Here is a 12610-nt window from a genome sequence, read left to right on the forward strand (position 1 = left end):
TCAGAAAATCAGAGGGAAGGAAACTCTTTACAGCTCATTCTGTGAGGCCATCATTACCTTATACCTAACAAGAAAAAGACATTGTAAGAGAAGAAAATGATAGATCAGTATCTTTCATGAACATAGTTACAGAATCTTAAAATAAAATTTTAGCAGGTAAATCTACCTATAGGTGTGTGTGTATGTGTGTGTGTGTGTTTGTGTGTGTACATACATACTTATTTCTATGTGTTTATAATACCATGACCAAGATCTGTCTCAGGAATGCAAGGTTTACTTAATATTTGGAAATAATCAATGCATTTCAGTATATTGATGAACTATAAAAGAAGAACCAAATGATCATGTGAAGAGATACAGAAGGAGCATTTGATAATATACAGTATTCATATCTGATAAAAACTTTGTGCAAACTAGAAATAGAAGAGAATTTTCTCAAACTAATAAAAGGCATTTATGAAAACATTAGCTTTCACATTATACTTAACTGTGTAAAAGACTGATGCTTTCCTCATCACATCAAGAACAAAGCCACGGGTGTCCACTCTTGCCATGTCTATTCAGCATTGTACTGGAGATTCTAGCTAGTGCAGTAAGGCAAGAAAAAGAAACAAAGATATTCATATTAGAAAGGAGGAAGTAAAACTGTCTTTTATTTGCAGACAACCTAGTTGTCTATGTAGAATATTCTACTGAATCTACAAAAATAAAAAAAGCTTCTAGAATTGAAAAGTTGGTTTAGCAAGATTGCAGAATTCAAGATCAATATGCAAAAATTAATTGTACTTCTGTGTATTGTAAATGAAGAACCTAAAATTAAAAATTAAAAAATACCATTTACAATATCATCAAAAACATGAAGTAATTAGGGATAAGTTTGACAAAAGATGTGCAGGATTTTTTCATTCAAAAACCGGAATAAAAGGAAAGACATATCCTATTCATGCACTGGAAGACTCAGTATTGTTAAGACACCTTCCCAAATTGGTCTGTAGATTCAGTGTAATTCTAGCCCTTGACACACCCACTGTAAAGGAATCCGAAAGCTTTTGCAGGCAGATGACTTGGTGAAGGCTTGGGCACTGGTTGCACAGGCTTGCTGAGCTAGTGAGCTGATCATGGTCTCCAGAACGGTATCCTGGGGCAGCAGGGCGTGTCAAGGGGTGGGGAAGAGGCCAGGAGGTGCAGCTGAACTGGGAAGGTCTGCAAGGAGCTGTCAGAAAGGGGCCAAATGGGAGGCAAATCTCACCCAGAAGTTTGATAGTCCTAATGTCTGGGTGGTAGATGTATGGATGATTCTTACTTTCTTCTTTGTGTTTCTGTGTCCCCATCCCCGTCTAGCGCAGACTTCTAATATAATCAGAGAAACCACAATCTTGTAGTCGATTCCTATGGGATATTGTTTTTTTGTTTTGTTTTGTTATTTTTGCACATCATATAATTTGAACATTTTACAAGGAGATTGTATTTGTTTTGTAGTAAAAAACAAAAGACAGACAGGTAGGCAGGAAGAACATTGCTGAAGAAACAGGTCTTAAGAGACTGTGGGGAACTCCTGGTGGGGCCAGGTATCGGTACCCGGGACATGGGAAGCACAGTAAATACGGGATAGCCAGGCAAATGCACATTTTGCTTGACATGTTCTTCCCGAATCTGACTTCTGTTGGACACAAAATGTCTCTTTCCAGTTAATGCATCAAGTCATCTTAGAACATTTGACAGAAGATTTAACTCCTTAATTCCATGGAGGCAGATTGGGATCTCTAATTACTTAATTGAAAAAAGGTACACACTCCAGGCTGCCACAGTGTTTGGGCATTAATCTTTAAAACCTGACAGTGAACATTAAATTCAATTAGGGAGAGCGATTAGCAGAGATTGTTCTCTTCCTCCACCCTGGGTCGCTTTGAGAAGTGGCTGACTGGTCTGCATTGATCCTGATGCTATCCTTGTGTATACATCAACCCGGAGAGCCAAGTACGCGTTTTCACTTCAGAGGGGAGTTATCGGACCATTTACAGCTTGATGGATTTCCTTAACCACGTCTCCACGGCTGATTCGGAAGTCGTCCCCCCCCCCCCGCCCCCGACCAAGAGTTCAGCCTGACCAGTTTGCTGCTTTGGGCCTTGGGGCCGTCTCCCCCTCTTCTCTCCTTCCTCTCCCCTCCTTTCTTAACTTTCTCCCCCTCCTTATTTTGCTGGTTCGACCTTCCAAGTGAGGCCGCTTTCGCACTGCCTCCAGCTGGTCCAACCGTGCTCCTCTCTCCCCTGGATTCTTGCAGAAGCTCCGCACTGGCTGCCTGCTCCCTTGCTCTGCACGCTCCTTCTGGTAGAGCAGCCGAAGGGGCCCTGTTTCTGCCTGCGGCGTTCTTCCCCAGTTTCTGTGTAGCTCCTCTCCTCACCCCTTCAGATCTTTCTTCGAAGCCACCTTCTCTGAGAGGCCCTTCCTGGCCACCATTGCAGCTCCTTCTTCTGACGTGAGAGCTCCTTTCCTGCTCACGTACGCCCTCGGTCTTTGCCACTGCCTGTATGGTACATAGATTCTGCTTGTTTAACTTGTCTAGCGTCTTCTCATTGAAGGCAGGGATTTTGTCTTACTTGTTTCCTGCTGAACCATGCCTGGCTGTTGCAGGTACTCGGGAAATGTTTGTTGAATGAATGAAAAAATGAGTTTATTTTTTTATATGTATGTATGCATGTATGTATTTAGAGTTGGGGAGGGGCAGAGGGAGAGAGAGAATCTTAAGTAGGCTCAATGCCCAGCACGGAGCCCACCACGGGGCTCGATCTCACGACCCTGAGATCATGAACTGTGTCGAAATCAAGAGTTAGATGCTTAACTGACTGAGCTACCCAGGGGCCCCTAAAATGAATAGTTTAATAGATGGAAACCTTTGGGAATTTATGCTTCAGAGTATAGTCATTCTCTGTCTCTGACTCTCTCTCTCTCAGAAATACAGCGTAGTGTCCGCAGCGCCTTCTCTCAGCCCCATCCGTCCGCCACCACTCCCTGGAGCGACTGTCGTCTTCAAATGTGTTGTTACAGTCTTACTGCAAATGTACAAATAAACACCAAAGAATTTTGCATCCTATGTGTTTTTAAGGTTGTGGTGAAATGCATATAGCACAGGATTCTCTGTTTTAACCATGTTCAAGTGCACAGTTCAGTGGCATTGAACACATGGACTTCGCTGTGCAACCATTATCACCATCCATCTCTACAACCCTTTTTGTCTCACAAAACTAAAACTCTGTCCCCCATTACACACTGACTCCCCAATCTCTCCTCCCCCAGCCCCTGTCCCCCTCCCCCTTTCTCCTTTCTATAGCTGTGATTTTGACGATTCTAGGAACCTTGTGTAAGTGGAATGATAGTGGTATTTGCCCTTCTGTGTCTGGCTTCTGTCACTCAGCACAGTGTCTTTGAGGTTCGTCCATGTTGGGGAGGGTGTCAGAATCTCCCTCCTTTTTAAGGCTGAATAGTATATGAATGGTATATGAATAGTGTATGAACAGTATATGAATAGTGTATGAATGGACCTTGTGTGGCTGATCCATTCATCTGTCGATGGATACTGAGGTTGCTTCCAACTTTTGGGTCCCGTGCATAATTCTGCTGTGGACTTTGGTGTGCATCTACTCTTTGAGATCCACTTTCAGTTTGTTGGGAATATACACACACAAGTGGAATTGCTGGATCCTGTCGTGACTCTGTGCATAATTTTTAAAAATATTTTATTTATTTGAGAGTGCGAGAGAGAGCACAAGTGCTGGGGAGGGGCAGAGGGAGAGGGAGAAGCAGGTTTCTGGCTGAACAGGGAGCCCGAGGCTGACGAGGATGATGCGGCGCTCGATCCCAGGACCCCGGGATCCTGACCTGAGCTGAAGGCAGAGGCTTTAACCCACTGAGCCACCCAGGCGCCCCCCACCCCGTGTATAATTTTTAAAGAAACTGTCACACTGTTGTTCACATAGGCTGTACCATTTCATATTCCTTCAACAGTGTGCAGGGCTTCTCGTGTCTCCACATTCTCCCCAACATTTGCTTCTTTCTCTCTTTCTCTCTTTTCTCCTTCTTCTTCTCCTTCTTTATAGAAGCAGTGCTTCCTGTGTTTGTATAACTCAGATGGTATCTTGCATATATGCAGCTTGTCTTATTGTAATCAATATTGCTTTTTATTGTTTAGCCATGTTAACCCTGCAGGTGTAACTCAGTAATTTTACTCTATTTTTTCTATTAAAAAGTCATACTTGTACATAGTTTTGAAAAAAAACTACACTCTGCTCTTCTACCACAAACTCCCACTCCACTTTGAAGGCTTCTGGCTGTTTCTTTCATTATTTCTGTCCATATTTCTAACTTTTTTTCTTTTTTTTTTTTTCAAGTAGGCTCCATGCCCAATGTGGGGCTGGAACTCACGCTGAGATAAGAGTTGCTGGTCTACCTATGGAGCTAGCCAGGCACCCCTCTGTCCGTATTGCAGATGTAAATGCTGCTCTTTCTTGATTTTTCTGTTTGAGACCCCAGCTCTTAGTTCTCAGAAGACAAAAAGATCTGAGCTCCGTTGCATTCTTCCATGGCTGCTGTTGACTTCTTGTTTTCTTAAGCTCAGACACTTACATACGCCCAGGAAACATGCTTTCTGACTGTGGTCCTTTGCATTTTGAGGACTTTCAAGATACCGCAGGATGAATTTTCCCATCTTGAAAGGGAAGTCTGTCTCTGGGTTGGGTCTGTGGATGTTACATTTTGGGTTATTAGGAAAATGAAGGACATGGAGCTTGGGTTCCCTGATGTAACTGAGAGAGGGCCCGAGAGCATTGCTGTTAAGAACTGCGGGTACGATTCGCCGACCTGTACCCCTGGGACAAATAATACATTATATGGTAATAAAAGTAATTAATAATAATTAAAAAAAAGAACTGTGTGTATGGCAAGCTCCAAAGAGCACGCCCACGAGCCCCACTCATTCCTCACCACAGTCCTTGGGATGAGGCTCTTCTTATCCCCACTTCGTGGAGGAGGAGAGTGAGGCCCAGGCAGACCAAGGTGCTTGACCAGGTCACTTAACCGGCAAGCAGAAGCATCACATGGCAGGCGCTTAGCTCGGATGCTTGTGTTCAGGCTGCATAGCTCCTCCTGCCTCTCACGTTCGATCCTCCGAGCCAGCTCAGATGGTGGGTGGGAGCATCCCCTGCTTCCTGTAGTGGCAGCGAGCGGGGGAGACTAGCTCTGCTGAGTGTGCATGCCAGGCCCAGAGCCCTCCGGGTCAGGCTCCGGCTAACAGGGTTCGCTGGAGAGCTGGTGAAGGGCTCTCTCATGCGTGCAGTGGCCCTGGCTCTTGGAACGTGTGGTTCTGTACTTAAGGACTTCAAAAATGTATCTCAGAAGTCATTGACTCTACATGGGGCTTTTTGCCATGGGCTTCATCACCATGGAAAGCCAGGGTGAGAATGAGGGGCCACACCTTCTCCCCAGAAAAAAGAAGAGTTGGTCCTTTGGGCAGATGCCGGCTCTTTGCCCCCATGTAAGCACAGGTGTGGCAAGGCTGTGTTTTGGATCTTACTCTTAAAGTGGGACCTATGAAGGTAGGTTGACCGGGTGCAGTGTCCCCTCCAGGATTCACAAAGCCCCGTCTCAGAGGACAGATGTCAGAGATGCGGGTGAGACTGGGCTACAAGAAGGTGAGCAGAGCGTGAGGTTTGCAGCAGCTGCAAAGTGGGTGGGAAGGGCTGGGTGGCTGAGTGGCAGAGCTCCGACATGCTGTGTTCTTGTGGGCTCCCTTAACTCCAGGAGAGGTTTTGGGAAAGGCTCCCCTTCACCTCACCAGCCCCAAGCCTTTACACTTTAGCAAGGAAAAGTCTTAACAGCTAGGTATTGTTTTGATGGTAAAATAATAAGAATCTAGTTCCACTATGAGACCCTCTCCTCCTGTGGAGGGGCCACCCTTAGCCCCGGAGATCAGGGCCTGTTCTGACATCTGTCACTGTGTTTACCTCGTAGGTGTGGAACGCTGTGGACTCAGGCCGCTGCCTGCAGACCTACTCCCTGCACAGCGAGGCGGTGCGGGCTGCCCGCTGGTCTCCCTGTGGCCAGCGCATCCTCAGTGGTGGCTTCGACTTCGCCCTGCATCTAACAGACCTTGAAACAGGTGTGTTTCATTGCACTATTACCCTGAGGCCCCCCTTCCTCTTTGGGAAGCTTCTCGGGGTTGGGGGGAGGTCAGCAGCCACAAGCTGCATATGGCTACAGGGCGGTAGGAGACAGCCCTCAGGAGAGGCCCACAGTTGGCCTGTTTCCAGGGCATTTGGCTGGAACCAAGACTCTCCACGGAGGGTTCGAGGTGGGCCTCTGCCAGCCTGCCGAGAGGACAGAGCCCCAAGGTTGTCTCAGCCCCAAGCTGTGGGGCTGGATAAAGAGGTGGCTTTTTAATCAACTTCTGACATGTAATTTGTACCAAAATAGATTTAGCTTTATCACAATGTCCTTTGGTTGAAATCAGTTTAGAATTCCTGTCAATTCATTATCATTGAAAGGCTGTAAGGAATGATTCCAGCTCATAAGGAAAGTCTGCAAACGAGTTCTGCTTTAATGCCTACACTGAAAAGGCATTTGGGCAAGATGGATTTGTGCTGGGTAAATCCTTAGGGGGTTCTTGACAAGCAGGGCGAGAAGGAGAGAGGAGTCAGCAGAAGGGACTCGATGTTCCCGAGTGCTCCTGTGCAACAGGCCCTCTCTCTGCACCTGCTCCAGCTGCAGCCCCCGAGTGGGGTTCTGTCCGCACTCTTCTGGTGAGGACAGAGCCAGGAGGTGCCCAGCTGGCTTGAAACCTCTGCCCCGGACTCACGCTGGCTGGTCTCAGCACCCACGTTGCCTTTGCCTCCCTGGGCTGCTTCTGGTCACTTCACTGCCGGACACTACTGCCAGGGTCGGCAGGGGAGGCCAGCATTCCCACCCATCCCTGGGGTGTCCCCTAAAGTCTCCGGAGAGGCCTCCCACGCCCGGCAGTCTCCCAGGGCCTGGCGAGCAGGAGATGACAGTTCTGGGCTCGTGCACACAGCCCCTTCCCAGCAGCTTGGAGGGGGCAGGGAAGGAGTGCAGTGGATGGACTGGGGTAATTGTGGGCTTTGTTTCCTGCCTCGAGCACCCTCAGCTCCTCTGACCGAGTCCCGTGTGCCCCCAGTGGGGTGATGACAAGGCCAATGTCTGTATCAGCGGCCAGTACCGTGCCACCGGCTTTCTCCGTGTCAGTCCTCACGGCCTGCGGCCCATGGTTCTTTCCCCCATTTCACAGGGGGGAAGCGTGAGGCCCACAGCTGCCGGGAGCTGGCTCAGAGCCTCCCCGTGGTGCGTGGCAAGTGGTGTGTGGAGCCCTGTCTGCAGTTGCGGATCTCGGGCCCTTTCTTCCGGGCTGAGTGTCTGGTGGTTTTTTTCTCGACAGAGTGTTTCCCCAGAGGTTTGTGGTCTTACCATGAGCCGCAGGGCTGGTGAGGGCTCAGGGGTTCGGCCGGTGGCTCAGGGGTTCGGCGCTACTTAGTTGGTGACGACTACAGCAGGTGAGGCTCCGCTCCAGCCTTCCATCCGCCGTCTCGTTTAGGCCCCGCTCACCCTTAGGGCTGGCACCACCAGACTTCTTTTTTCACGCATGGGTCTGCCAGGCTCACTGGGGTGCCTGTGTGCCCAGTAAGCCATGTGCAGTGTTGCAGACGCCACCTAAGAAGCTCTTGTTTGCTGTGGAACACAGAAGTGCAGAGAGAATCCCAGGTTCCCTGGGGGTTCTCAGCGATGGAACGAGGTATAAGAAGTGCAAAAACATTGGGCCTAGAAGATCAAGAAAAATTTCCGGGAGGAAGTGGAACCTGCCCTGGGGCAGGAGCTGGGCAGACAGAGAATCTAGGTGAAGGGGGTACGGTTGAGGGAGAGCGAAGCGGGTTCTCAGTAGACAGGACAATGAGGACAGAATTGTTCCAGGAACACGAACTGCATGGTGTGCATGGAATCGTGGGGTGCAGGGAATCTGGGGCAGCGAGTCTGGAGGGGCAGGAACAGGAGCTTGAGCTGCATGCCTTTCCTGGCCTGTGAAGAACGCATTCTACAGGCACTTTTCCCCACTCCAGGGTCACTGACCACCCATAGGGACCTGTGCCGCCCACCCACAGAGTAAAGGAGTGATGCTTTTCACATACCGGCGGGGGGCGGTGATGCTGGATTAATCAAATACAAGTTCATTTGATAACATCAATGGATTCCTCGTAGTTCTGTGTCCTAATGGATCTTCTCAACCAACAGATGTTATATAGTGCCTTTGTGTGTGTGGGTGTGTGTGAGTGTGTGTGCATGTGGGGACTGGTTCTGAAATTTTAGATGTTGAGAGTTTCCCTGCCTCACAAGTTAGGGACTGCCACAGCAGATGGCGGCAGGGGGCCACTGCTGAGTTTGGAGCAGAAGAGAATCATGGCACTCTGGACAGTCCTCCCTGATGTCTGGGGTTGGTTGGGTGTGACCTGAAGGTGAAGAGCAGGAGGAGGGAGGAGGCATGCCTCGCCCAGTTGGTGGCAGATCTTTACTGGAGAGAAGCTTGTGTGGCCTCAGGCCCAGCGTGCTCCTCCAGCTGCGCTGTGTGGGGTGGTGTAGGGCAGGCATGGCCTCTGTCCTCAGGGCTTTGCCGGAGATGGAGGACTTTTCCACTCCACCCGTCTCCCCAGAACAGCACTCCTTCTCCCCGGTTCATCTTTTCTATTCGTAGATATAGTATTCTATTCGTAGATATAGTATCTATTCGTAGATACTTACTGAGGACCTGCTGTGGACAGGACCTGGTGGGGGCTGTAGTGGTGAGCTTATTGGACATTTTCTGTCCCTTGGGGACAAGAGTCTCAGGGTTTGGACCTTACCCTTGGGGAAGCCCTCCAGTCCCTAGATGGGGGGACTCCAGTCCCTCTCCTGCCAAGAGGGTTGCTGGTTTCTGTGTCTGTCTCCCTGACTAGTGTGGGTGCTCCTTGAAATGGGGCCTGTCCTGGTGGTCTCCGTGTCTCCCATCATCTGGCCAGGGCTGGCTCGGGGCAGCTGCTCAGTGTGTGAGTGGAGGCTGGTCCGTGCTGGGCAGGGAGAGCCGTCGGTGGCTGCCAGGGTGGGCGAGGAGGCTCTGCCCGGCTCTGCTTCCCACCTCAGCTCTGCATCCCGACCCAAGTTGTTCTAAGGGTTTTCTTCAGAAGAGGTCGGTGGGCTTGGGCAGCCCCTGTGGCTCTCAGCCTGGTTTGACTCATCTCGTCCTTTCTCATCACTGAGTCTGGTTTTCCTTTTTACTTGATCTGCCTCTTTCCGCCCTTGGTGATTTGGCTTTTTCATTTCAATCTAATTAGAACTCCCTGCCAGGAGAAGGCAATGCAGGGCGTTCTCACCGCAGTGCTTTGGGAATTAGTCACTCGGTGCCCATTGTCGTTAATGGGAATTTGGCACCAAGGCCATTTATCCTGGTGTCCTCAATCAATACAGTTAAAAATCTGTGGATTCTAAAATGTCAATACCCAGCCTGAAATATGGAGGGCCAGCAACATTTTATCTCGTTAATTTATAGTTCTGACGGGCTGTTGGCTTATAAGACAACCATGAATCAACACCTAAATAAAATCCGCTCACAGATTCATTATTTTTGGTGCTCCCGCTTCAGTCTGTAATCTTCCTAACAAAAAGTCTCCAGTGCATTAGGCTGAGGTGGCCTCAGGGAACCCTGGCTGACTCCATCAGGGCCCAAATGTCGCCTGCCTTATGAGTCAGCTGTCCTGCACATCAAATGAGCCAGTCGCCTCAGAATCCCCCGAAGACCTTGCTCGGTTCAGCTCTGCTGGTGCTGGTGTCTTGCAGGTTCCAGCCCCTTGGGCAATTGCCCCCAGCCTGGCTATTCAGGCTTCAGAGGTACGCAGGGCCTCTTACTTTGCATTTGTTGGCTGCAAAGGAGCCAACAGATTCTCCCTGGAGCCCCCAGGGCCCTGGCTGGAGGAGGCACCCCGTCCTTCTTCCTTTGGTCTGGTCAGCTTTCTTGATGTGTGTCCAGCCTGTCCTGGACGTCCGTGCAATGCCACCTGGTCCCAGGTTCCTGATGCTGGAGGCAGTGCAGTGGGATAGAAGGAGCATGGGTGGCGGAGCAGATGCGTCCTTCCACTTAGTTTCCGCCTCTGTGGGAGGGGGGCGCTGCCCTTGGCTGGTGGTGGGCTGGTTGAGGGGAATAGCTGAGATGGTGTTTGTGGTTGCTTTACAGAATGCCTGGCCCAAGGTAGGCACGCAACTAAAGATGTCCCTCCCCGCCCTCCATCACTGCCTCCGAACCCCTTCAGATGGTGGGACAGAATGACCTTGCTGCTGCTGTGTGTCCAGAGACTCTGGTCGCTGGGCTTTGGTGGCTCGCCTTCAAAAGCTCCCAGTCCGATGATCCCCCAGCTGGCTTACTGGTGTGGCCCCTGATCCCCTGTGTGGGTCTGGGGGGCAGGCTGGGAAGAAAACAGGCCTTCCAGGGCTCTCCCAGCTTCTCCTCCATGTTTTGCTTCTCCATGACAACATACTACTCGTGGTAGCTAGCAGCTTCCTCCTGGTGATGCACGGCAGCTGCCCTTCATTTAGGGTGCGCACGCAGACCTCCCACAGCCCAGCTTCCAGGCACCTGGTGCTGGAGAAGGTCCGTGGCCTTCTTTACTCAGATACCCACTGCTAGCAGCCTGGGCTCCCCGTCCCTAGTTAGCTCCTCCTGCTCTGGGGGTCCCTGTGTCTTTCAGTGGGAGGCTGTGGGGCATGCAGACGAGCAGCCAGCTGGGACTGGACCCACACATAGCCATTGCTCTTGTTTTCCAAGAAGTGTGTTCTGGTCATGGTGTTTGGGGCCCCCATCACAGAAAACTCCAGGAAAGGGGAATGTCCCATAGGCAGCGTGTACCGTGGGCCCGGCCGGGGGTGATGCAGCTCCGGTTCAGCACTCTGCTCGGCCTGTATCGAACGGAGATTAATAAAGAGATGTTAGTCCCTTTGCTTATTATGTATTCAGTCTCTACTCCAACCTTGGAAGACAGTGTTTTTATCCCCATTTCACTGACCTACTAGACACTGAGGCTGGGAATATTCAAGGACTTGCCCAAGGCCTCGCAGCCGCAGGGACAGAGCTGGGTCCGCCTCTGGCCAGTGGTACTAGCAGAGGCCACCACGTCTGCTTCCCTGCTGTGGACAAACCGTTTGCTTAGGGGAGCCTGCTTGCTCCCCTACCCCCGCCAGCAGCTGGCTTGCCTCCTGTGGAGATAACTTAGTGCCTCCAGGAGAAAGGCGCACTGAGATGGAGCTCGACGGGACCTTCTGTAGGAGGCTTCTCTGGCTGCTGACGGCTGCCGCTCCAGTGGGAGAACTGTTAGCTGTGACGATCTGAGGACGCTTGGCATAGGAAGGGCGAGAAGTATCCAAATTCGAACGCTGATGAAGGGGACCAGGAGTTCATGGGGCTTTAAAGAAGATGCCACAGATGGGACTCCTTTTGTGCTGAGGAGTGCCACCCGCCAGGTCTTGGAGGAGGTGCCTGGGCTTCTCCATTCTTTGGCTTTTGAGCACCATGTGTGTCCCCCCAGTACAGCTCAGAGAGACTCAGTTAGGCACCCTTCAGGTGTCTGTGGAGGCGGGAAGGCACACCCCCAGTGGCGTTGTGAGCCCCTGGCCGGTGGGCACATGTGCAGCTCCTAGTGGTCCTGGCATGTCTCGTGTCGTCTGTCCTTGGGGCCCAGGACTTTGCCTGGACGGAGACACGGAGTCTCCGAGGGGCTGGAACCCAGTGAGGGCTGAGCTGACGTTGGCCCGGGTGCTGCCCCTCCAGTGCCTTCTCGTCCAGAGCAGCTGCTCACGCTCCCTCCCACTGACGCAGGCGGGGCCCCTGCTGACTCCCCTGCTCTTCCCTCATCCTCAGCCACCTGTTCTTTTCCTAAACTCATTCCTTCGCCGACGCCCCGCTCCTGGCCCGCTTTCCGATGAGCTTGTTCTCAGGGCTGCGCCCTCTTCAGCCCCAGACGCCGGCCCCATTCCCATGCACACCCTTTCTCTCTCACTCTGAAGCCTTGTTCTCTCCGGTCTCAGGTTTCTTTTCTCCCCTCCTTCTGTACAGCTTCGGGGTGAAACTGACCCTAGTTCTGGATATTAAATCCGATGTTCTTGGACTTCGGTGAGACACCCTGCCAGCCCCTATCTCACACTTTGGAAGGTGCCTGCAGGTCCTGCCGCATGTCCACACACAGCCAAGCCCTCACCCTCTGGGGGGAGAAAAGGCGGGTTTTCCTCAACGGTGCGAGTTCCCTGGCTTCCACCCAGCCCGGGCGGTGCATCATATCGTCTCTGCACGCACTCAGTGGCTGCCTCCCGGGGTCAGGCAGCCTCCGGGGACCGGCCAGGAGCCTGAGCACCGGTGCTTGTGGGACCCCAGAAAGCCAGCTTGCGGCAAAATTTTTGTACACACCTTGTTTGCAAGTTGAGAACTTTTTTTTTTTTTTAAATTTTAGAAAACTCAGTCTTGTCCAGGTCCAGATAACGAAGAGCTGTGGCCAGACTTGGTGTAAACGCGGTCTTACCGCTGCGGCCGCCTGCTCTC

At 51.2% G+C, this 12610-nt stretch overlaps 1 protein-coding gene across 5 annotated transcripts in view; it reads left to right on the top strand.

Moving 5' to 3' along the window:
* The window catches only part of WDR25 (WD repeat domain 25), a 144215-nt gene that overhangs the window by 81210 nt on the left and 50395 nt on the right, over window positions 1–12610 (top strand). For all 5 annotated transcript variants that reach the window (XM_045073675.1, XM_045073688.1, XM_013057404.2 and 2 more), the window contains one exon: window positions 6004–6151. In XM_045073675.1, the coding sequence (XP_044929610.1) occupies window positions 6004–6151 (148 nt within the window). The remainder of the gene's footprint in view (window positions 1–6003; window positions 6152–12610) is intronic.

Source organism: Mustela putorius, unplaced genomic scaffold, assembly GCF_011764305.1.
Source record: "Mustela putorius furo isolate JIRA1106 unplaced genomic scaffold, ASM1176430v1.1 tig00000129_pilon_pilon_pilon, whole genome shotgun sequence".
NCBI lineage: Eukaryota > Metazoa > Chordata > Mammalia > Carnivora > Mustelidae > Mustela > Mustela putorius.